Below are 24,685 nucleotides of genomic sequence, written 5' to 3'. Positions count from 1 at the left end.
GCTCAGGCAAACTCAGAGAAACACAAGGGGGCACCCTAGGACTGGCCAAGCCAGGCCAGAACCCTCCCCCAACAGGGCCTCTCTGGGGAGCCAGCCTGCCCAGAGGTGCATGGAAGGACATGGGTACGTCTGGCTCCGCCCCCAGTGTCACTTTGTACTCCCACCCTGCGCTCCCTGTCCACCCTTTCCAGCGTCGCCCCTTTCCAGTCCTGGACCACCGGCCACTGTTGTGCAGACAGGACTCAAGGAGTGAAACAATACGTCGGAGGGGCCAGCCAGTCCACTGCCCCTTTTGGGCGGCCACCTGCGGACAGCCATTCTCACGCTCTCTTCATTTCCCAAACTCCACCCTTGCGCAGACTCTACCCCCAACCTTCAGGCAACACCCCCAAAGCCATTTCTTGGGGAAGTCTTGTGGCTGCATCACTTCAACCTCTCCATCTTCACGGATTTCATTTGGGAACAAGGCCACTGTGATAGCTGCACAGCCTCAGGAATGTACCTAATGCCACTTAATTGTATACTTGAAAAGAGCTGAAATGGCAATTTTATGTGTATTTTACCACACACAGAAAAATCACATTTTGATGAGTCTGTCCCTTTTGATCTCTGACCTTACCACTCAGCTTCTACCACACAGGCCAACCTGTTCCCACCTCACAGCCTTTGCACTGGCTGTTCCCTCTGCCCAGAACGTTCTTCCCTGCCTCTCTTTCAGCCGGGCTCCTTCTCTACACTCACATTTCAGCTACAGAGACTCACAAGGATAGGACCTCCAGAGTGTTTATGGTCACGGCTGCACCTGCCATGCCTTGCCCAGGGCCTGCTCCACAGTGGGCACGCAGCGTGTAAAAGGACATGAAAATAAATACTCTGACAGGTATATGTAGAAAACAAGCTGAGGTCTGGGTTCTATTACTTTTTAAGCCTTTTTTTAGTTGTGGTAAAATTCACAGCGTTGGAGTTCCCGTCATGGTGCAGCAGAAATGAATCCAACTAGGAACCATGAGGTTTCAGTTTCGATCCCTGGCCTTCTTCAGTGGTTAAGGATCTGGCGTTGCCCTGAGCTGTGGTGTAGGCTGCAGACGCGGCTTGGATCCCGCGTTGCTGTGGCTCTGGTGTAGGCCAGCGGCTACGGCTCCGATTAGACCCCTAGCCTGGGAACCTCCATATGCCGCGGGAGCGGCCCTGGAAAAGGCAAAAAGACAGAAAATAAAATAACCATGGTTCCTCCATTAGTTTCCTGTGCCTACTGTAACACGTTACCATAAACTTGACAGCTTAAAACAAAAATGTAGTTCACAGTTCTGAAAGCCGAAATTCTGAAATCTAAATATTGGCAGGGGAGTTTCCTTGTGGCACAGCAGGTTAAGGGTGCAACATTATTGTTACAGCAGCTCAGGTCCTGCTGTGCTGAGGGTTCTGTCCCATGACCAGGAACTCCCACAGGCTGTGGGCATGGCAAAAAAACCAAAACAATACAAAAAACCACACTGTGGACAGGGCTTCATTCCCTTTGAAGCCTCTGGGGGTGAGTCCTTCCTTGCCTCTTCCAGCTGCCGGTGGCTCCAGGGCTTCCTAGCCTTGTGGCTGCAGCATGTCCTTTTTTTTTTTTTTTTTTTTTTTTTTTTTCCCCCTGCTTTTTAGGGCTGCACTTGCAGCATATGGAAGTTCCCAGGGTAGGGGTTGAATCGGAGCTGCAGCTGCAGCTGCAGCTGCCTCCCTACACCACAGCCGCAGCAACAACAGATCTGACCTGCGTCTGCGACCTACACAACGGCTCATGGCAGTGCCGGATCCTTTAATTCACTGAGCAAGGCAGGGACCGAACCCACATCCTCATGGATACTAGTCAGGTTTGTTACCACTGAACCACAACGAGAACGCCAAGGCCATCACCTTCAAACCTCTCACCTTTGAATTGCCTTTTCCTCTGGGCGCCTTGCTATATAGGCTGAATTTTGTCCATCTCATAATACCTGTATTGAAGCTCTGCCAATGTGATAGTATTCGGTAATGGAGCCTTTGAGAGGTAATTAGGGTCGTGAGGCAGGGGCTCTCAGAATGCAATGACTGTCTTATTAAAAAGTTCCCTGGTGGCTTAGCGGTTAAGGATTCCACTTTGTCAGTCCTATGGCCCAGGAACGGGAGCAGCCACAGAAAAAAAAGACACCAGAGAGATTTCTGTGATCACAAAGAAGAGGCCGCAGGAGCACACAGCACCTTGGCAGCTCCTAGAAGCCAAGAGGAGGGGCCTCGGAATGAAACCGACCTGGCAGCCATCTCAATCTTGGACTTGCCAGCCCCCAAACCTGGAAGAAGTGAATTTTGGCCCTTTGAGCCACCCAGGCTCTTGAGTTTCGGTGTGGGCAACCAGAGCCAACTAAGACAGTTGACACGTTTCCCTCTGCCTCAGTCCTGTAAAGCTCCATGAGAACTGACATTTAGAGCCTGCTCAGATAACACGGAACAATTTCCCCGTTTCCAGGTCCTTACTCACAATTGCAAGGATCCTCTTCTCTGAAGAGATCAGGAAAGGGTAAGAGCCCCTTGCCCAGGTCCCCAGGGTTAGGATGTCTGTCACTTCGGGGCCATCTGTCTGCCTACTGCACTCCTCATTTCACAGGTAACAAGCTCTCTACTCCCTAGAGAGTTCAACCCAGTCCTGGGCTGGGGGTACCCTCACACCCTCCATCTGCCTTCCCAACGCGATCTCTGGCCCCCAGGAAAGGCAGGGAGGGAAAGGCCAGGAAACATCCAGAGTCCAGATTTTCATCCCTTGCCCTGCAGATGGGAACCAAGGGTCTCAGGAGAAAGGATTCCAGAACCACGTAGGAAAAGCCCCAGGTGAGCCTGGAACACCTGCTTCCGCCCAGAGTCAGGACCCAAAGCCTGACCGAAAAAGTGTTAACAGGATGCAGAAGCCAAACCCAATGGTACATCAGAAAACACAGTGATTGTCACTGACTGACACGCAGTGAATCCACCCTGTCCATGAGCTGTGTTCTCAAAAAAGAACAGAATCCGAAAAATAAGCCCATCTGTCACCATATGATGCCGCTTTTCAGGCAGCCCCTCACCCAGAGACCGCAGCACTGAGTCTGCCTTCCCAAAGGGAACCGTGTTTCAGGGGAACACATGGTCCCGGTCTTTGCTGAGATAATTAAATGCTGGAGTTCGGAAAACATTTCCCAAGCTGTCCTAAGATTCCTGAGCAGGTCAGGATTCTGTTGTACACACTCTGCAGTGATGGACGGGGGATCAGAGGAGCCACCTGGGAGTGGGCAGAGCCAGGCAGTCCCTGCCCCCCTGGGAGGTCCTGCATGGGAGGCAATGGTGCCGAACACCCCCTGTGAGGGCTTCAAGCCGACGAGATCGGGCCTGAAGCACAAGTCTTTAGAAGGAATTCTCCACCCATGAGAACTCAAGGGGCATTGGAGGGAAGGAGAGAAGCAGCCGGCATGTGTCCATCTGGAGCGGGCACGTCCTGCTAGAAACCAGGGCCCCTGTCCTCCACCAGGCCTCACTGAGGGGGCCGTTGAAAAAAAAAAAGGAAAATGCATTATACTGCTCATTATAGTGCAATTTAACTGTTGGAAGAGGAGGAGCGGGCTGACGAAGGCAAACGAATGGACAACAAGCACATCAACAGACAGCCCGCGTTGTCAGTCACTAGGGAAACGAGAACCAAGCCACTGCGAAATACTGCTTCACATCTGCCCAGGACGGCTTTTTTTTTTTTTTTTTTTTTTTTTTTTTTTTTTTTTTTTTTCTGACGGCACCCATGGCATATGGAAGTTCCTGGGCCAGGGATCGAATTGGAGCCACCGCTGTGATGGCAGGGGACTGAACCCAGAGACCATGTTGGAGCCAACCTGCTGCATCACAGCGGGAACACCTAGGACGGCTTTTTTTAAAAATGAGAATAAGAAGTGTTGGCAGGGACACAGAGACATGGGAACCTCCTACATTGCTGGTGAGAATGGAAACCAGTGCAGCCACTCGGGAAAAAAGCTTGGCAGCTGCTCAAATGGCTGAACATAGATTTAACTCTTTGATCCAGCAATTCACTCCTGGGTGTATACTGAAAAGAACCAAAAAAGGTGTTCAGCCAGATCCTTGTACGGGACTGTTCGCAGCAACACTATTCACAACAGCCAAAGGCAGAAACAACCCAAATGTCCACCAATCGATGAATGGCTAAAACCATGTGATATTTCCATACAGTTCAGTCTTAGCCATAAAAAGGAACAAACCACTAGTATTTGCTATCACATACATGAATCTTAAAAACAGTATGCAAGTCAGAATTCTTGGCTCCGCGGTTGGCGAACCCAACTAGCATCCACGAGGACTCGGGTTCAATCCCTGGCCTTGCTCAGTGGGTTAAGGATCCAGCATTGCCATGACCTGTGGTGTAGGTCACAGACTCAGCAGGCACATATTCCGCGATGCTGTGGCTCTGGTGTAGGCCAGCAGCTGCAGCTTGGATTCAGCCCCTAGCCTGGGAACCTCCATGTGCCTCAGGTGTGGCCATAAGAAAGACAAAAAGACCAAAAAAACCCACAAAATTATGCAAGTGAAAAAAATCAGATACAAAAAGACCAGATATTGTATCATTCCACTTATATGAAATATTGAATATGCAAATTCAGAAAGACATAGAGATTAGCTGTCGCTAGGGGCTGCAGGGAGGGGAAGATGAGTTACGGGAGTGAGGAAAAGGTTTTGGGACTAAATAAAGGTGGTGGTTTCACAACATTGCGACCATACTAATGTCCCCTGAATTGTTCATTTTAAAATGGTTAATTTTTCCTTATTCCGTTTTTTCTTTTTAGGGCCGCACCCACGGCATACGGAGGTTCCCGGGTTGGGGGGTCCAATCGGAGCTACGGCTGCCGACCTACACCACAGCCACAGCAACTCGGGATCCGAGCCACGTCTGTAACCTACACCACAGCTCATGGCAACGCCAGATCCTTAACCCACTGATCGAGGCCAGAGATCGAACCTACAACCTCATGGTTCCTAGTCGGCCTCACCATGATGGGAACTCCCCTTTTTTTTTTGCCTTGCCCGAGGTCTACAGAAGTTCCCAGGCCAGGGATCAAACCTGAGCCACTGCAGTGACAACGCTGGATCCTTAACTGCCAGGCCTCCAGGGAACTCCTAAAATGGTTGATTTATGTATTATTTGAATCACCTGAATTAAAAGGAGAAGTGATCAACTGGAAGCAAAGGCCCTGAGCAATCCTGAGTGAAACCGGGGCACACAAACCAGCCAGCAGGGCCTGTCTGTGGACAGCTGGGACTTGGGGATGTGAAATAGACACGCTAGGGAGTAAGGAAGCTTCCAAAGACTTGTTTTTGGCTGGTGAGAGGGGTTTCTTTTTCCCTTTTTTGGCCACCCCTCAGCATGTGGAGGTCCAGGACCAGGGATCAAATCCCAGCCAGAGTTGGGACCTATGCCACCCATAGCTGTGGCAACACTGGATCTATAACCCACTGTGCCAGGCCAGGGATCGAACCTGAGTCCCAGTGGCTGTGAGGAACCGCTGATCCCACTGGAACAAAGAGAGGTTTGAAGACGTTGGCCTTGGAGTTCCCGGTGTGGCTTGCCAGGTTACAAACCCCACTAGTATCCATGAGGACACAGTTCAATCCCCGGCCCCAGTCAAAGGGTTAAGGATTCGTCATTGCCATGAACTGTGGTGTAGCCTGGGAACTTCCATAGGCCGCAGGTTCGGGTGTGGCCCTAAATGGTTAACTCACTACAAATGATTGGCTCACATGTGCCCTTGAGCTAGAGAATTCCAGGAGAGAGCTGGCGGTCAGAGGGAGGGAAGGCTGCAGTGGGCCCTGCACCAGGGTGCCAGGAACACCTGCCCCGAGGCACCCAGGAGCAAAGGATTGAGGACCTTGGATGAAAACACAGGTTAATCTGGCTCCAGCGCATCAAGGTGGGGAGGGAAGAAGAGGCTGTAAGGACAGAACTGCCCGGCGTGCCACCCCAAGGGCTCTCCCCTTCACCTACAAGCTTTACCTTTTTGGGGGGCTTTTGAGGGCTGCACGTGTGGCATATGGAAGTTCCTGGCCTAGGGGTCGAATCAGAGCTACAGCTCTCAGCCGACACCACAGCCACAGCCACGCCAGATCCAAGCCGCATCCGCGATCTGTACCATAGCTCAAGGCAACGCCGGATCCTTACCCCACTGAGCGAGGTCAGGGATCCAACTCACATCCTCATGGATCCTAGTCGGGGTCTGAACCCACTGAGCATGCCAGGAACTCCCTTAATTTTTTTTTTTTTTATTATTTTCCCACTGTATAGCAAGGGGGTCAGGTCATCCTTAGATGTATACATTGCAGTTACAGTTTTTTCCCCCATAATTTTTTAAGTGTACTAAAAACAGGACCCCCAAAAAAGAATATTTGCTGCTTGGGAATGTGAGTGCTTCAGTGTATGCTATACTGTCTTCAGTGTTTCTTGGGTTTTTTAAGTTTTTTTTTTTTTTTTTTTTTTTTTTTTTTGTCTTTTTGCTATTTTTTTGGGCCGCTCCCACGGCATATGGAGGTTCCCAGGCCAGGGGTCCAATCGGAGCTGTAGCCACCGGCCTATGCCAGAGCCACAGCAATGCGGGATCCGAGCTGCGTCTGCAACCTACACCACAGCTCACGGCAACGCCGGATCCTTAACCCACTGAGCAAGGGCAGGGACTGAACCCGCAACCTCATGGTTCCTAGTCGGATTCGTTAACCACTGCGCCACGACGGGAACTCCGGTTTTTTAAGTTTTTTAAGTTTTGCAAATTAATGCAGGGACCCCGGAGCCGAGGCAGAGGCAGTTGTATCGTTAGGATGATTCGTTAACTTCAGGTCCCTCCTCCTCCCCACAGTTTCCTCCAGCAAGGCTGGCAGGAGGTTCTTTGTCTTTTATATGCGAAAGCAACTCAAAATCGCAATTATTCCTCGTGCCACCCCAACCCCCTCAATGACCGTCTTTGAAGCTTGTCTGGATGTTTCTGTCCAGGTAAGTCCCGAAGGCACCTTGCTTGGTCCCACTCGTTGTCCCTGCTGCCTCCCTGAACTCCAGCGGGGCCTGGGTCCCGGCTCCCCCCCAGCCCCCTCCCTCCGGGGCCTTTCTGGGTATTAGAGGTCCTGCCATTACCCCTCCCCCACCTCAAAGGGCTCCCCACTTCCTCTCAGAACCATCTGGAGCACTGACCCCTCCATGCTGGTCTCTGCCTTGCCAGGGACCTCCCTCCGTCCCACCGTGTCGGCCGGGCCCGGAAGGCATTCTTCTGGGCATACGTTTAATGTCTATCCCCCGGGCCGGGGGACGCTCCCAGCAGACTGAGGTGTGTGCCTGAGGCCTGGGACCTGCATCCCACACCTGGCACAGCCCAGACCCACTAGGACAGCGCCAGGCTTCACCCTCACACAGTGCCTGCCACAGAGGAGGCTGGAGGGAGGCCAGGGACCCTGGTTGAGCTGGGTGTGAGGGCTGAGTCTGACTCCTGCCAGAAGCTGTGTGTGTTGGGGGCCTTCCCTGCCTTGGCTCAGTTCCTCCTGCCCCTTTCATGTGCCTGTGGTCGCTGTGGGCTCGGCCCCTTCCCCTGACGGTCAGCCAGGGTGGAGGGCCCTCCCTGGCTTATCCAACCTGGGTCCTCAGTCATGCTATTTATTCCTCGAGATGCCCCCACAACCTCTGGAGAGTCTTTGGAGAGAAAAGCAAAATAGATATTTTCTCCAGGCTGTGTCGCAGGAGGCCACAGCTCCTACCTCCTTGGCCACCCGAGGGGTGGAGTGTGGTTTCTCCTCCTGCCTTCCGCGTTCCTTCTGGCCAGGTCGTCATCTCACCCTCATCTGCTAAGAGCTTTCCTGAAGCCACCCTTGTCCTCTCCTTTCTAAATCTGTCTCCTCCTGGCAGTGTCTGCTGCCCCTCTAGTCCACTGTCCTCCCCAGGGTCCTTTAGACAGGCAGATGGGAGTGTGGTCCTCCCTCTCCCCTACCCCCACCCCCGACAGTGGGTCTCACCCACCTCACCCAAGGGAGGGCCACCCTCCCTCCTCAGAGACCTCACACATGCCCTTCCACCTGCCCTAGTGTTGTTCCCGTCATGTGTCTGGGTGGTTGGTTCCCCCTCTCACCCCTCCCTGCCCACCAAGTCCCTCTGCTGGTGGGATGGGTGGATGAGACCTACCTAATAAACGCTGGTAAGGCAGAAATAAAATATTTAGCAAGAGACAGGCAATGGGAAAGTCTTCATTAGATGGAAAGACAGTGGTGTTTATCAGACACTCCCCGTGTGGAGGCCCTGAGTCTCTGGCAGTTGTATTTGCGTTGCTGTTGCTTAACATATTACTACAAACCCAGTGGCTTAAAACATCATTCATTAGCTCACTGTTCTGTAGATTAGAAGCCCAGGTAGCATCCTCTGCTTGGGTCTCACAAAGGCCACCATCAAGCCGTGGGCAGGGCTGGGCTCCTATCTGGGAGCTCTGGGGAAGTGTCTCCTCCCAGCTCAGTTAGTCTGTTAGCAGAACCCAGTGCCATGCACTTGTAGGACTGAGGTCCTTATTTTCTTGCTGGCTAGCTCCACGGCTCTTCTCAGACCCTAGACCCCACCACCAGCCCCATATTCCTTGTCACGTGGCCCCCCCACCTTCCAAGCCCTGGAGTCCCTTCTCCTACTTCAAGTCCTTTTCTGCTTCTGCCTTTAAGGACCCTAGTGATTCCCTTGGGCCCATCCACACAATCCAGGGCCTTCTCCTTATTTAAACTCAGTTGATTAGTAATAACCTTAATTATGTCTACTATGGGAGTTCCCATTGTGGCTCAGTGGTAAGGAACCCAACCCGCATCCATGAGGAGGTAGGTTCGATCCCTGGCCTCTCTCAGTGGGTTAAGGATCCAGTGTTTCCGTAAACTGTGGTGTAGGTCACAGGCACGGTTTGGATCCGGTGTTACTGTGGCTGTGGTGCAGGCCGGCAGCCGTAGCGCCGATTTGATTCGATTCGACCCCTAGCCTGGGAACTTCCGAATGCTGCACCTGCGGGCCTTAAAATACACACACACACACACACACACACACACGCATATGTATATATATACTATTCAGGTTCTGGGGAGCTGGACACGGAATCTTGGGCCATTTTTAGGACTGTCACTTAATGCCCACAATCATAGAGAATTGGGCCCAGGGCAGAGTAAAGCAGCTTTGGAACCTATACACCTGTGTGGGTTATACTGGCAGCAGCTGTCTGTTAAGGTGAAGGACACAGATGAACCTCTGGCCTCACAGCGGAGGTGGGCACAGCAAGGAGTCTGTGAAGCCAGAGAGGAATGAGCAGGAGAGGTGGATGGAGGAGAAACAATGACCTGGGTAGGCCATCCCGAGGGAGTTGCTTTCTGTACAAGGACAACGAGGCCATGAGACCCAGATTTTAATGAGGTACCTCAGGGCAAGGGTGCTGCTGGGGACAGTGTTTTCCCTCCTGGCATGTCCCCTCCCTTCAGCACATCTACAATACAGCTGTTCAGCAGCTGCCTGACGCGAGACACAGGCACTGTGACCTTGTCCCTATACTGGCTCGACGCTGGATTCCGCCCCTGCTGCACAAAAAATAGGGTCCGCTGAGGTTCCGTGCTGCCCCCGCTTTAGTCCCCATGAGCAGGGCATAAGACCCAGTCAACCCACCCGTGCAACCTCACCGTCTAACGGGGCTGGTTCTTGGTTGTCTTGGACAGCCACCCCATCTCAAGGCCCTGGCACCCAGGCCGTTCCTCTGCCCAGGGAGCTCTTCCCAGATTTTGTTCCCTAAAGTTTTGTTCCCTTACGGTTTGGGGAGTCTGGCTGCTCCACACGCTCCTGGCAGAGGTACCACTCATCTCATCCCCGCACTCCCTTTCTTTTCTGAGTCGCGGCCCAGAGTGTGGCATGCAGAAAGCATCCGGTGAACATTGACTTGTTCCCTACTCGCCCAGGGGCAAGTGGACCTGGTGTGCAGGGCACCTTCACCTTCTACCCGGGACCCAGGCTCTGGGCCAAATGGGCGTGGCGTCAGCGCCCAAATCCCACTCGCAGCCTCCACGGCCCACGAGAGGCTGGAGATTGACACCAGAGACGAGTCCTACTGCTGCTGCCATGGGTACAGAGCCGGGGTGCACTGGGCTTCAAGCCTGCCTGGACCTGCCCGAAACTTGGGGCAGACCACTCACCCACCCTCGCTCCGACCCCGCAGCACACGTGCAGGGGCGTGGCTCGCAGATTGATGGCTCCGCCCCCATCCCGTTTCTGAGGCGACGTTGCCCGGTTGCCCCAGCTCCCGCGACGTCGGTTCCGACTCGGAGGAGGGCCGGAAGTGCGTCCTGGCGGCGGCGGCTGATCTCCATGGAAACGCCGGAAACGTGCTGTGACCTAGCGTCTCCACGCGCCGCAGCGGCTGCGGACTTTGGTTCCGCCGGCGTTGCGGCCCGGAAGTGCGGCCTTGGAGGTGCTGAGCTTGAGGCGGCCACCGCCCGGCCTGGTGCCTGAGGAGGAGCCGGAGGTGGGGTCAGGCGGGCATCCCCCTGCCGCAGGGCCGGCGGGGAGGTCGGGGCGTGTCAGGGGAGGGGCGCCCGCGTTAAGCTTGAAGATCGCCTCGCAAACGTGAGGGGGCGCTGCAGGACGGGGGCACCGGGCCGGCAGGAGCGCGGAGGCGGGAAACCCGGGTCCGCCCAGGTTGGAGCGGGTGCAGCCAGAGCAGATCAGAGATGGGATGCTGGGCTCAGGGTGAGGCGCGAGCAGTGGCGCAGAGAACAGGACAGGGTGCTCGGAGCAAAGTGCATGGCATGGGTCAAGGCATGGTGGCCAGGATGCCTGGGTGCGGCGCGTCAAGGTGGGCCTTTGTTCCGAGGCGCCCAAAAGATTCTGCTGCACCTGCACTGTAATCGGACCCTTCCAAAGAGAAGGGCAGGGGTGGGTCGAAAGAGGAAGGGTCCAGTCCCTTCGGACTGAGGCACAGGTTTCTGACCCCCTCGTCCAGGCACAAATTTGAAGTCTTTAGATGCCAGGTGAATAAAGACGGTGAAGGGTGCTTGTGGCAGAGGCCTGGGCAAAGATAGGCTTGTTTAAGGAATTGCCATGGAAAGCTCTGAGCTAAGGAGGGTCCTGACCTGTTAGGTCCGAACAGGTTCCCTCTGGCTGTGGTGTGGGGAATAGACCTGGAGTGGGGGGTCGTAAGGCAGTTACTGGGGCAATGGAGGTGTGCAGGCTGGTCTGAGGGGTCACTGTGGAGCATGCATGCCCCCAGCAGAGGAAAGCTGTTTGGGCACAAAGAACCAGAAGGGATGAGTTCGAGACCCTGGTAGACCCGGAGGGTGACGAGAGGCCTGACTCTGGGGCCAGGCTGGCGCAGAGTGGGCGGGTCCCAGGGTGTATCCTGTGTCCCACTGACCCGTCTCCCCTAGACTGGAAGTGTGTGTGGCCTGGATTCGGGTAAGCCAAGTATCTCATCCTAGTGTGACAGGAGAAACTGAGGCCAAGAAAGCATGGTGAAGTAGCAGAGGTTCTCGGATTCCCAGAATTATCGGGGGGGGGGGTCCCCTCCTCTTGCAGTGCCTGAGGGTGGGTAATGCTGGGATTTTGAGGCCACAGTTTGACAAGAAGTATCCAAATTGCTCTGCCAGGAGTTCCTGTTGTAGCTCAGTGGTAACGAACCCAACTAATATCCACAAGGATTTGGGTTCCATCCCTGGCCTTGCTCAGTGGGTTAAGGATCCGGCGTTGCCATGAGCCATGGTGTAGAGCAGCAGTTACAGCTCTGATTCGACCCCTAGCTGGGAACTTCCATATGCCAAGGGTGCAGCCCTAAAAAGCCACACACAAAAAAATTGCTCAGCCATGTTGATCTTGAGGCCTCTGCTGCTCCACTTGCACCCAACCAATTACACACCCCTGTGCAGTCCACAAACCCCAGCAAGATTCCAGGAAGTGAAGTTCGCATGTGGTTCCTTGGGTTAAGGATCCAGCATTGTCACTGCAATGGCTCAGTCGCCTCTGTCATGAGGGTTCGATCCTCGGCCTGGGAACTTATGCATGCTACAGGAGGCATCTCCTGCCGCTGTGCTGAAGTCTGCCAGAGACCACGTCGTTTCCTCCAGTAGGGCGCCTGTCAGGCTAATGCCCAACCTACTCTATGCACACCCTGTGCACACCCTAAATCGCCTAGTCCCAGAGGCAGGCATGCCAGTCGCCCCCTGCGAAGGCCTCTGTATACACTAGTCAGTGTCACCAGTTCTGAGGCAGCGCAGCACCGTTGATGCTCTGAGGGTGGGAGCCGTGGCAAGGGGAAATCCAAAAGAAGCTGCTAGTGCGGGAAGCCACAGCCAGCAAGGTGGGGCATAGGTGAGACTGAGCAGCCTGCTCTAGACAGGGGTTCCCGGACTCTTCCACAGCACTGCCCCTTAGGAGGGGAATTGTTTTGGATATTGGAGTTAGGAAGGGTGGGTGGGGCAAGGTAGGGGAAGCAAGCCCTGGACCTCCCCACCCTGGCAGTAAGCAAGCCAGGAGGGGGGCAAAATTTTGGTGTCCCCAACCCTCTGCCATCCGTGTGCTGGGGGCTTCAGGAGTCCTCGAGCAGGGGCAGGTAGTCCTACTGTGTTGTGTATGTTGCGCACCAGGTCTTGGAGGGACAGAGGCGTTGGAGAGGGTTCATAAAGCCTAGCAGTTTGGTTCACCCTTGGGCCCTGTCCCCCTGAAGGGATGGGCACGCTGCGGGTGGGTGGGTCCGCGAGCTGACTTTCCCTCACTCACGCCCCCTCGTCTGGTGCAGATGGCGGCGGCGGAGGCAGTGCACCACATTCACCTGCAGAACTTCTCCCGCTCTCTGCTTGAGACCCTCAACGGGCAGCGGCTGGGTGGGCACTTCTGTGACGTGACTGTGCGCATCCGCGAGGCTTCACTGCGCGCACACCGCTGCGTGTTGGCCGCCGGCTCGCCCTTCTTCCAGGACAAGTTGCTGCTCGGCCACTCGGAGATCCGCGTGCCCCCCGTGGTGCCCGCGCAAACGGTGCGCCAGCTGGTCGAGTTCCTCTACAGCGGCTCGCTGGTGGTGGCGCAGGGCGAAGCGCTGCAGGTGCTCACAGCCGCGTCCGTGCTGCGCATCCAGACGGTCATAGACGAGTGCACACAGATCATCGCCCGCGCGCGCGCGCCTGCCCCGGGCACCCCCGCGCCCGCGCCCCTGCCCACGCCCGTGCCCCCGCCGCTCGCGCCCGCGCAGCTGCGCCACCGCCTGCGCCACTTGCTGGCCGCGCGCCCCCCGAGCCACCCCGGTGCGGCGCACAGCCGCAAGCAGCGCCAGCCCGCGCGCCTGCAGCTGCCGGCGCCCCCCGCGCCGGCCAAGGCGGAGGGGTCGGATGCCGACCCGGCCCTGACCGCGGCCCCAGACGACGGCGGTGACGACGACGACGACGAGACCGACGACGAGACCGACGGCGAGGATGGAGAAGGCGGCGGCCCGGGCGAGGGCCAGGCGCCCCCTTCTTTCCCCGACTGCGCCGCCGGCTTCCTCCCCGCGGCCGCCGATAGCGCGCGCGAGGAGCCGCCTGCGCCCGCCGGCCTCTCTGATTACGGCGGCGCCGGGAGGGACTTCCTCCGGGGGACCTCGGCCGCAGAGGACGTGTTCCCCGACAGCTACGTCTCCGCTTGGCAAGACGGAGATCACTCTGCCCCCGAAGGCTGTCCCGCCGAGACCGCCGCCCCGCCCGACTGCGTCCTGCCCGGACCCCGCCCACCTGGCGTGAAGACCCCGGGGCCACCGGTCGCGCTCTTTCCCTTTCATCTAGGCGCCCCGGGGCCGCCGGCGCAACCCCCTCCTGCTCCCTCCGGGCCCGCCCCTGCGCCCCCGCCCGCCTTCTACCCTGGGCTCCCGCCCGATGCAGCGCCTAGCGCGCCTCTAGGGGAGGCCCCGGCCCCACCGGCCGCTCCCACAGCAGCCTCCTCGACCACTCCTGCGCGCGCCCCGGGGGCCGACCCGCCGGCCTACGAGTGCAGTCACTGCCACAAGACGTTCAGCTCTCGGAAAAACTACACCAAGCACATGTTCATCCACTCGGGTGAGCCGGGGTTGGTCTCGGAGTCCCCCGATCCTTGGAGATGGAGTGTTAGAACTTAGGATTCTGGAGGTCTACACGGCTTGCTTTCCCTTCTCTGATTCAGGGCGAGGGGGCAGCCTACTCTGTCACCCCAGTGCATGAGAGCAGCCAGGAGGGAGGGGGCAGGTATGCCTGGGTCTCTCCTGGACTGAAGGTGCTGGGCCTTGCCAGACAGCCCCCAGAGCCGTGGCCCGCGACCAGGGCCCGGAATGCTCTAGGGGCGTGGCGGGGGGGGAGGGGAAGCCCGGCCCTGTGCCAGGCGCGGTGCGGCTTGGGGGCAAGGAGGGCCCTGCAAGTGAGGGGTTTGTCTATCCTTGGGCAACTGGAGTCTGACCTGCGGGATTCCCTGCTGGGAGGCTGCCTGTCGGGGTTGTGGGTGCTGACAGGCAGCGACATCGCGGTATGACCCTCAGGGTCTGGGCGAGCGGCGTCCGGGCCGGGCTGGGGGGTTCCGGGTTGAGGGTTGCTCCAGGTGGGGCGGAGTGTCCCTGCCCGGCAAGGGCGCCGCGGGGCGGCTTCTCAGCTGACTTGCGTGTGCTGCCCTCCCTGTCGCCCGCAGGGGAGAAGCCCCACCAGTGCGCCGTGTGCTGGCGCTCTTTCTCGCTGCGCGACTACCTGCTCAAGCACATGGTCACGCACACGGGCGTGCGCGCCTTCCAGTGCGCCGTCTGCGCCAAGCGCTTCACGCAGAAGAGCTCGCTCAATGTGCACATGCGCACCCACCGGCCCGAGCGCGCGCCCTGCCCGGCCTGCGGCAAGGTCTTCTCGCACCGCGCGCTGCTGGAGCGCCACCTGGCCGCGCACCCTGCGCCCTGAGCCGGGCCTGGGGCCTGGCCACGCCCGTGGTGGCCGTGCTCTGGCTCCCTCCCGCCCCAGCCGGCTCCAAGGTCACTGCTGCAGCGTCGCCTTCGCCCAGTTCCCGCCTCCAGACGACGCTCTTTCCGGAGCAAAGGCCCTCCTCCCGTCTCCACCCTTTTCTCCAGCCGCTTTCGTCCCCTCCTCCCACATACCCGGCCCTCCAGGTGGCGGCGGGCTGGGGATGAGTGTGGCCCCGACCACCTCTGAGAACTGGATCATCTCCATCCAGCCTGACCTGGGCTCACCCTTGGTGTGGGGCCCAGGACCCCCGGCTCCGTCTCCCGTTCACGCCCCTGCCCCCCCTTGAGTGGGGTGGGGTCTAGGGCCGCTCCTCTGCCCCCGTGTCAGGCTGCCCGAGGAGCCCCGGCCCCCACCCGAGCTACCCCTCCCTGCTCTGGCGTCTAGGGCGTCTAGACGCGCATCATGGACGGAGGCCTGGTCTTGGGAGGCCTGGTCTTGGGAGCCCTGCTTGGTAATAAAGAACGGGGGGCCGTGGGGCCCAAACCCGGAAGCGTGAGCTCTCGGACCCGCGTGTTCCTTGCCCTCACAGGCTGTCTGTGGCGTTGCTGCGGGGCATTTCCCTGTCCCTGGACAGCACCCCTGCGACTCCCTGCGCCCCTGTGGGCTGGGCCAGGACAGTGGGCTGTGTCATCTCGGGCCGCTGTTCTCTGAGCGGGAGTGGGGCACACATATAACTCGCCTTTGACTCCCAGAGCCCTGGGTCCTGTGGGAGGGGTACAGGCCGACCTGCCTGAGGTGGGTCTCCGAGAGGGAGGCCACTGTGGGAAGTCCCTGCCCTCGGTCCCAGCTGCTGCCGCCCAAGATGCGGGGTGGGAGGCCCCGTCCCCCAGATATGGCAACCAGACCTCTGGCCTTCGGACTTTCTGTCCCCATCCTGACGGGCGTGAGGGTTGAGCGCCTCCCTTTGGAGTAGGGCGGGGGGGGGTGTCCAGAGGGTCTCTGCGGTCAGGTTGCCATTAGGGAATCTCAGTTCCAGGATACCTGCCCTAGCTGGAAAGTTCTGGAATGGCAGGCATGGCTGGGGCTGGGAGGCTGGGCAGAAAGCGGCAGCCAGGGCCCTCGGGTTGCCCACTGGGCTGCTGAAGATGGCCAGGCGATGTCAGTTTCAGGCTCTCTTTCCTGCTTCCATCACAGAGTCCACCTGTGGCCCCGGCCCTCTGGTATTTGGAGCCGGTGAGGGGGCGGCTGCCGCAGCGCCTTGCCCAGCTTGCTGTGCCGGGGCCAACAGTAACATTTCTCTGTGCTACCCCAGTGACTTCCTCCCAGAGCTGAGGGGCTACGGCTTTCCTGGTCCAGCCGTGCACAGACCACCAGACCCACATTACAGGCAGAGTTCAGCCTCCTGACCCCTGAGCATGGTCCCCGCTGATGCCGAGGATGTGGCAGAGAGTGGAGCACATGGTTTGGAGATCAGAGCTGGGCTTGTTCAAGTGCTTACTGAGCACCTGCTGGGTACCTGGCAAGAGGCTGGGGGCTCATCCAGGCCCGGTCCCTTCTCCCCACGGATTCAGATTAAGTTGGTGCCACAGGAGACACTCTCGGTGAGGTTTGCGGGTGGATAGGCAGTGTGTGCAGCCAGAGTTGCCTTGCTGTCCTGCCGATTCTGCATTTGGCCGGACTGGAGGTTTAGTTCCCTGAGAGCAGGGATTTTCCTGCCTCTTACCCCAGGCAGGGGGTCTGGAGCCAAGCAGAAGACCTGGCAGAAGGAAGCAAACAGGTGGGGTTAAGAAGGCCTGGGGGCAGAGTCCTGAAGCCAGCACCCTGGTCAACAGTGCCTGGGTGGCCGCCAGGGGGTGGGGCTGACGGGCTCTCAGCCGGGGCAGAGGAGCGCGCTCCTGGACACTTCGCTGAGGCAGGAGCAGGTGCCATGGGCATCCAGGGGCGACTGGCCTTTTTGGTGCTGCTGCTGTTGCTGCTGCGAGGCCTGGGGTGGCCCGCGTGGCCTGCGGCAGTGGCCCTGGCACTGCGCTGGCTCCTGGGAGACTCCGCCTGCTGTGTGCTGCTGGGCCTGGCTGTGCTGGCGTGGCCTTGGCTGGGCCCCTGGATGCCCCACTGGCTGAGTTTGGCAGCTGCGGCCCTCACGCTGGCTCTGCTGCCTGCGCGGCCACCCCCAGGGCTGCGCTGGCTGCCCGCTGACCTGGGCTACCTCTTCGGGACCCTGCGCCTGGGCCTGAACATCCAGGCACGCTTGAGGCGCCGGCCGCCTGACACCTTCATCGATTCCTTTGAGCGGCGAGCACGAGCGCAGCCGGGGCGCCAGATCTTGGTGTGGACCGGGCCGGGGAGCCAGACGGTCACCTTCGGGGAGCTGGACGCCAGGGCCTGCCGGGCAGCTTGGGTCATGAAGGCCGAGCTGGGAGACGCCCTGGGCCCGCACGAGAGGGAGCCCACTGCCCTGCTGATGCTGCCCTCGCAGACCGTTCCTGCCCTGGGCCTGTGGCTGGGGCTGGCCAAGCTGGGCTGTCCGGTTGCCTGGATCAATCCGCACGGCCGGGGGGCACCCCTGGTGCACGCGGTGCTGAGCTCGGGGGCTCGGGTGCTGGTGGTGGACCCAGGTGAGGACCTCAGAGTCCAGTGAGGCTGGAGCGGGTGGGGACAGGGGCAGGGTCCTGGTAGGGGCTGGGCAAGAGCCTCATGCACCCTACTCACCCTTGTGGGCAATTAGAGCCAGAACTCAGTTGCCAGAAAGCAATTCTGAGGGCTCCAGGGGTGCGTGTTGTTTTTTCTTCACCATGGCTATTTCAATCTTTCGCCCCAAATGCTAATGGCAGGGTTCTCTACGGATGAGGCAGACACCCTTCTCTGCCGAGGCTTCCTCTGTGGCTGGTGGGGGGCTCCCTCCCCCACCTCCAAGGTGGGCCTCCCGTGACCTCCGCCTCTGCCCCATCCCTGCAGGCCTCCGGGAGAACCTGGAGGAGATCCTTCCCAAGCTGCAGGCAGAGAACATCCGCTGCTTCTACCTGGGCCACTCCTCCCCCACCCCGGGGGTGGGGGCTCTGGGAGCCGCCCTGGATGCTGCGCCCTCAGACCCCGTGCCCGCTGACCTGCGTGCTGAGATCAAGCTGCGGAGCCCCGCCCTGTTCATCTACACCTCAGGGACCACGGGTGAGGGCGCCCAGCAGTCCTAACCCCAACCTCTGAACTCTGCTGCGGACCCGACCCCCAGCCTGACCTGGGCCTCACACCTGACCCCTGAGACCCGCCTCGCCCTTTGATTGTGACACTGGCCTGAGCGCCGAGCCCAGTAAACAGCCACCGAAACCCTGAGCTTTGGAGTTCAGCCTCCGAATCCCAATCAGCTTGTCCTCCGCACCCCCTCCCACGGGCCCCAAACTTGGCTGCCTCCGAGAGCCTCAGAGCCCGGGCTGTGCAGACCCCACCACGGCACCTCCCGACTCTTCCCACTGCTCTGTCCCCAGGGCTCCCGAAGCCAGCCATCCTCACGTACGAGCGGGTGCTGCAGATAAGTGGGATGCTGACCCTGTGCGGGGTCACGGCTGATGACGTGGTCTACTCGGTCCTGCCTCTGTACCACACAATGGGGCTCGTCCTTGGGGTCCTCAGCTGCTTGGAACTGGGTAAGCCCTTCTCCAAGGACCCCCCATCCACAGGACTGCCAGCCTGGAGGTCAGGGCGACAAGGCCCCACAGGTTACCCAGCACCTCAGGTTCTTACCTTTGACGAGGAACGCAGAGCAGGGAGCGCCAGGGCTCCCTGGATGGAGGTGTGGACACCCCGTAGTCCCTAATGGCTGTGCTGTGGGCATCAGGTGACAAGAGCTGAGTGTATATAGCAGCTCTCATCCCAGGCGAAGCCAGTGGGGAAACCCACCCAGAGCCATGCATCGGCTTGTCTCCCTGGACACCTGACCATGAATTCAGATTGGGATCTCTCTTGTCTGTTTTCTCCCCTAAAATTTTAACATGGAAAATAGTGAAATATAAAAACTAAACTTTTTGGGAGATTGCGCTGTGGCTCAATGGGATCAGCAGCATCGCTGCGGCACCAGGATGTGGGTTCGATCCCCGGCCTGGCACAGTGGGTTAAAGGATCTGGTGCTGCTGTCGCTTTAGTGCAAGTCACAAGTGCAGCTTGAATCTGATCCCTGGTCTGGAAACTCCATCTGCCATAGGGTGACCAAAAAAAGAAATGAACAAAAACAACAAAAACTAAATTTTCTGTGTGAATGCTCAGGTACTCAGCACCCAGCCTCAGCCACCATCGGTAGCTTGTCGTCTGTGTTCTGTTTATCACTTTCCCATTACCCACCCTCTTCTTTACGCTCACATTTTATTTATTCATTTATTTTTGCTTTTTAGAGTCGCACCTGTGGCATATGGAAGTGCGCAGGCTGGGGTCAAATCAGAGCTGCAGCTGCCCGCCTACACCACAGCCACACCAGATCCGAGCCACATCTGCGACCTACACCTCAGCTCAACACAACACCGGATCCTTAACCCACTGAGCGAGGCCAGGGATCGAACCCAAAACCTCATGGTTCTTAGTCGGATTCGTTTCTGCTCCACCTGCAGCCTTTAAAAAAAAAAAAGATGACACACGCCCGCCACCTCCACAAGCACAGGGCAGTGGTCCCTTGGCCTTCGATGTTTCGCTTGCAGGGTTTGTGGGGGATCGAGGCTGAGGTTGGGAGAGCGCCGACCAGAGGCGGCTGCGGAGGTTATCAGAAAAGGGGGGCGTCGTTTCCTGGCGTGAAGGCAGTGGCCCCTGAAAGGGGCTGACCCATGGGTCCTCCCTTCAAACGTCCCGTGTCCATCCACCAACCCACCCATCCGTCGCCACCCATCCTTCCGCCGCCTCACCCCCCACGGAGACATCTCCCCACCAGACACGCCTAAGGCCTTAGTCCCAATCGCGTGGTTCCCGCTCGCTGCCTTACTTGGCAGGGTCCATCTTGTACCGGGCATCTGGCTTTCCACACACGCTGCAGGCGAGATTCGAAGCCAGGCCTGGCTGTGCTCCTCTCGTGGGAGCAGTCCTGGCCCGGCCAGCTATCCGAGATGAGGCTGATGTCGTGCTGGGCCTCCGGGCCATGGTCCGCTGATGAAGGCGGTTTCTCCCAGTGGCTGGGCAGCACCACCCAGAACCGCTTCCTCTCCGCCCTCCCAGGCGTGACCTGTGTCCTGGCCCCCAAGTTCTCTGCCTCCCGCTTCTGGGACGACTGCCGGCAGCATGGCGTGACTGTGATCCAGTACGTGGGCGAGGTCCTGCGGTACCTGTGCAACACTCCCCAGGTGAGGTGCTAAGATTGGGGCTCCAAGGTGAACCCGCAGTTGTCCCAGGTAGAGGACTCAAGCACGGTCCCCCAGGTAAACCCCCCAGGCAAGAGCTGTGGTCATGAGTCACACACGAGATTGCCAGGCCTGGCTCCTCTGCTGATCAGCTGTGTTGTCTTGGGCCCATGACCTCCGGTCCCTCAGCCTCAGTGTCCTCCCTTGGAAAATGGGGATAACACCTTAAGGGGGTACGTGAGACGTCAACATGTAAAGTGCCTGGCACAGAGTTGGCTCAGGGGCATCTCAGAAGCGCGAGGCAGCCTCAGCCTTGAGGATCAGTGAGGTACGGACCTCAGGCAAGTGCCTCTGAGCCAAAGTCCCCAGACATCCTCCCAAGGAGTCTCCAGGTCACTACCCTGAAGCAAGGCCCCGGATAACTGTCCCAAGTTACCTTCAGGTAAAGGCCCCCAAGTAACTCGTCCTGCTGAGGCCTCCAGGTAACCACCCCGTTCCAGGTACGTTTCAGGTAACTACCCCTATGTAAGACCCCAGGTCTTTCCTTAGGTAAGTCGCCAGATGAGGCCTCCAGCCACCCCTCCGTGTCGCTTCAGGGACAGGTCCCAGGTAACCTCTGCAGGCAACCCTTACAAGTACCTCTCCGGGTACAAACTCCCGGTAAGGACTCTAAAGGAAGCACTCGGGAGACCCCCAGGCAGCTCCTCAGGAAAGGGTGCAAGATCCCTCCCAGGGAAGGGTTTCTGGGCATGCTCACCGCACCTCCCCCTCCCCTTCACGGGATGTCCCTGCAGCGGCCTGAGGACCGGTCACATTCAGTCCGCCTGGCTATTGGAAGTGGGCTCCGGGCAGAAGTGTGGGAGACCTTCCAGCAGCGCTTCGGCCCCATTCAGATCTGGGAAGCCTACGGCGCCACAGAAGGCAATGTCGGCTTTGTCAACTACCCAGGGCGCTGTGGGGCCCAGGGCAAGTCGAACTGCTTCCTCCGAGTGAGTGCTTCGGGTCACGGTGGCCCTGACTGAGGCTGAGCTCTCAGGACCTCTGCCGACACCTCCCGTCCTCTCCTCAGATGATGTCCCCCTTCGAGCTCGTGCAGTTCAGCATGGAGACGGAGGAGCCTGTGAGGGACAAGCAGGGCTTCTGCATCCCTGTGGGGCCAGGTATGGAGGTGGGGGAACCTTTCCCGGGTGTGGGGAGGCTGGAGACCCTCTGCCTCCTCCATGGCTGGAACAAGCCACCCAAAGCCTCGAGGTTGGTGCCCAGGGGCTGGTGTCTGCAGCCCTTCCCCAGGCCCCGATTCCCAGGCCTGTCTGACCACAGTCTGGGACCCTCTGCCCCTCAGCTCCGTCCAGCTCTTTGGCTGGGCCTCTGGGTGTCCGTCTGAGTTGCTCGCTCGTGCTTTCGGTGGAAGTCCCATCCTCCTGAGCCTCACTCTCTTGTCCTGAACTTCTCGGGTCTTCTCTCCTGGGGCGTTGCAAGGTTCCGGCCGAATCTCTCTCTCCCCACCACTGTCTGTCTCTACCTCCGCCATCCTTGTCAGCCTCTTCCTATCTCTGGTGGGCTCCCTGGTGCCACCTGCTCTCTCTGGCCTCTCCTTTTTTGTCTGTCTCTGGATCCGTGTCTGGCTCTTCTCTCGAGAGTCCCGGAGGTTCTATCCACGGCTAAGGCCCCCTTCTACCCCCAGGGGAGCCGGGGCTCCTGCTGACCCAGGTGCTGGCCCGCCAGCCTTTCGTGGGCTACCGCGGGCCCCGCGAGCAGACGGAAAAGAAGTTGGTGTACAACGTGCGGCGCCCAAACGACGTTTACTACAACACCGGGGACGTGCTGGCCATGGACCGCGAAGGCTTCCTCTACTTCCGCGACCGCCTGGGCGACACCTTCCGGTCCCGCGGGGTGTCTCGGGGCAGGATTTGGGGACATCCGGGCGGGGCTTGCTGGGCGGGAGGCGGGGCCTCTGCCCTCCGGGGCGTGGCTTGGATGCGATGGGCGAGGCTTGTGGCAGGAGGCGGGGCTTGGTCAAGGGCTGGGGCGGGGTGGGCGGGGGTCCTTTCCCCCGTGGGGGTCCCAGCACCGCCTCCCACCCCGCAGGTGGAAGGGAGAGAACGTGTCCACGCGAGAGGTGGAGGGCGTGCTGTCACTCGTGGACTTCCTGCAGGAGGTGAACGTCTACGGTGTGGCTGTGCCAGGTGCGGGGTTCGCTTCATTCTAAACCGCCAGCAGCAGCGCTGTGGGAGGTGGCGGAGCTTCCTTACCGGTGAGGGAGCTGCTGGGACTCACGCGAGACGGCCAGCCGCGGACACCGTTGTGGGGGGGGGGGGTCGCCCAGTGATGGCTCTGCCCCGCAGGGTGTGAGGGTAAGGTGGGCATGGCTGCCGTGCAGCTGGCCCCCGGCCAGACCTTCGACGGGCGGAGGCTATACGAGCACGTGCGCAACTGGCTCCCTGCCTATGCTGCCCCCCATTTCATTCGTATCCAGGTGAGCCCAGGATTGCTGCAGTAGTGGGTGGGTAGGTGGGCGACCTCGGGGGGGCAGTCACAGTCGGGGCTATGGTCACTGTCCCTGCAGGACACCTTGGAGACCACAAGCACGTTCAAACTGGTGAAGTCCCGGCTGGTGCGCGAAGGCTTCAACGTGGGCGTTGTTGCCGACCCCCTGTTCGTGCTGGACCACCAGGCCCGCGCCTTCCAGCCCCTGACACCAGACATATACCAGGCGGTGTGTGAGGGCACCTGGCGACTCTGACAGTCTAGTCAGCCCGCAGGACATCCAGAGGCGCTGGGCCCAAGGCGGCAGGACCATCCCCCACGTGTATGGTCCCCAGGAGCCCCGGCCTGGCCTTATCCCCAGCTGCTCAGTGTGAGCCAACCCTGAGCCCTTGGCAGATGGAGAATAAACTCGGATGTGCACACGGATGTTCGCATGGATGGGGACACAAGCAAGGAGGGCAGAGCCAGTCTGCTGCAGACACCTTACTTTGAGGAATGGTGCTGACTGGCCAAGGCCGGGGTGGGGGCGAAGCTGGCAACCCTGCAGCCACTGCAGGACAGATGACCGCTGATTCTATATGGGGGTCATCTGTGGCCTCTCGTGGGGTGGGGGCCAGGCCCAGCCCACGGATGCGAGTGTGCTCTGCAGGATGTGGGGAGAAGCGCCATGGTGGGCAGTCGGCCAAGGGCCAGGGGGCGCTGGACGGAGGCAAGAAGGGTGAGCATGACTGCGAGAGGAGTGGGTCTGGGGGAGCAGATGCAGAAGCTTCTGGACGGTGGTGTCCTCAGTGTCCTAGGGGCCAGAAATGACCTCCAGGGCATTGTGGGAGCAGTAGACAGGGAGGTGTGAGCAGCAGGTGTGGCAGTATCACGGCCCATGCTCCCTGGGGATTCCGGGGGGGGTCCACTAAGAGAATCTTCTCTTTGGTGGTGGCGGCCAGGCCCTGTGTGCAGCCTGAGCGCAGCAGGCAGGCGCTGTGGCTATCTTCCAGGATGTGGCTGTGCCCACTGGCATGGACTGTTTTCTCTGCCCTTTGGGGCCGAGGAAACCCCATGTGCCCCCCACAGAAACAGAGCCCCTCCAGGCACTGGTGCCCACAGCTGGACTCAGGTGCAGCCTGCCTCCCTGCACAGTAGGTTGTCAGGTTCATTTTTCAGGCCTGGTCCCTCCAGGGACTACCTGGGTAGGAAGGAAGCTGGCACTGTGTGAACATAGCAGGAGAGGCCCAGGCTGGCTGCCCCTGCTTTGTCCCAGGCCTACTTCGTCCTGGTGCCCAAAGGACGTCTAGTACCATTTGACAGCTGGGACCCAGTAGCAGAGGCTGGGCTGGGACCCCTTGAGGCCCATCCTCCTGCCCCATTACTCCAAGGCCTGTGTGTTCTCTGGGACCAGAAACTGCCTGGAAGGGAGCCTGGGGTATATGGACAGACAGCCACTAGGACCCAGTGATCCTGCCATGTCTTGTGACCAGACCTTAAGACCTGCAGGCCCCGCTCTCCAGGCTTCCCTGGGCTCCTGTGCCAAGCTGCACAGTGCCTGGTGCCAGCTGTAGCCAATATAGCCACTTCTCTGTGAACCATGTGGTGGGGGCTCAGGCGGTGCCATCCCCCTGACCAGGAACACTGCATTTCTGCGCCCAGCTCAGGGGGCCCCGACCTGTGAGGCTGTGTCGCTGCACTTTCCTTAACAGGAAGGGCTGCCAGCCGGGCTGCAGGCAAGGAGATGCGCTCGACCAACACAGTATCGAGTGCGGGGAGGCACGGAGAGAGGGCCCCAGGGACACACGCTGGACACGAGCCAGGGTCTGTGGGTCCCAGCGCAGGCCACGTGCAGGCTGTGTGGCCAGGCAACCCGAGAACCACATGCTCCCCGCACACCGGTTCCCTTCATTGTAAAATGGGACTGATGACCGCGGAGACGATGATGACCC

At 59.2% G+C, this 24,685-nt stretch overlaps 2 protein-coding genes across 6 annotated transcripts; both read left to right on the top strand.

Annotated features, from left to right (window-relative positions):
* On the top strand, positions 9,111–15,514 carry ZBTB45 (zinc finger and BTB domain containing 45). 3 transcript variants are annotated; one of them, XM_021097384.1, is made up of 3 exons: positions 9,111–10,550; positions 12,816–14,100; positions 14,699–15,514. In XM_021097384.1, exons 2-3 carry the CDS (start codon positions 12,816–12,818, stop codon positions 14,953–14,955), a joined length of 1,542 nt encoding a protein of 513 aa, XP_020953043.1. In that variant the 5' UTR covers positions 9,111–10,550; the 3' UTR covers positions 14,956–15,514. The 3 variants fall into 3 exon arrangements, with proteins under 3 accessions (XP_020953043.1, XP_020953045.1, XP_020953044.1); XM_021097386.1 differs by lacking the exon at positions 9,111–10,550 and adding an exon at positions 10,557–10,723; XM_021097385.1 differs by lacking the exon at positions 9,111–10,550 and adding an exon at positions 10,557–10,774.
* Positions 16,814–23,180, top strand: SLC27A5 (solute carrier family 27 member 5). Of its 3 annotated transcripts, none has more exons than XM_021097370.1 (11): positions 16,814–17,573; positions 17,914–18,123; positions 18,438–18,596; positions 20,146–20,270; positions 20,817–20,927; positions 21,062–21,256; positions 21,337–21,427; positions 21,952–22,150; positions 22,356–22,453; positions 22,613–22,743; positions 22,834–23,180. In XM_021097370.1, exons 1-11 carry the CDS (start codon positions 16,886–16,888, stop codon positions 23,008–23,010), a joined length of 2,184 nt encoding a protein of 727 aa, XP_020953029.1. In that variant the 5' UTR covers positions 16,814–16,885; the 3' UTR covers positions 23,011–23,180. The 3 variants fall into 3 exon arrangements, with proteins under 3 accessions (XP_020953029.1, XP_020953030.1, XP_020953031.1); XM_021097371.1 differs by having other exon boundaries at positions 16,815–17,573; positions 20,817–20,876; XM_021097372.1 differs by lacking the exon at positions 20,817–20,927 and having other exon boundaries at positions 16,817–17,573.

The sequence above is a fragment of the Sus scrofa genome, chromosome 6, assembly GCF_000003025.6.
Source record: "Sus scrofa isolate TJ Tabasco breed Duroc chromosome 6, Sscrofa11.1, whole genome shotgun sequence".
Lineage (NCBI taxonomy): Eukaryota > Metazoa > Chordata > Mammalia > Artiodactyla > Suidae > Sus > Sus scrofa.
The sequence above is the reverse complement of the archived record's forward strand: the minus strand, read 5'-3'. Positions and strand labels throughout refer to the sequence as shown.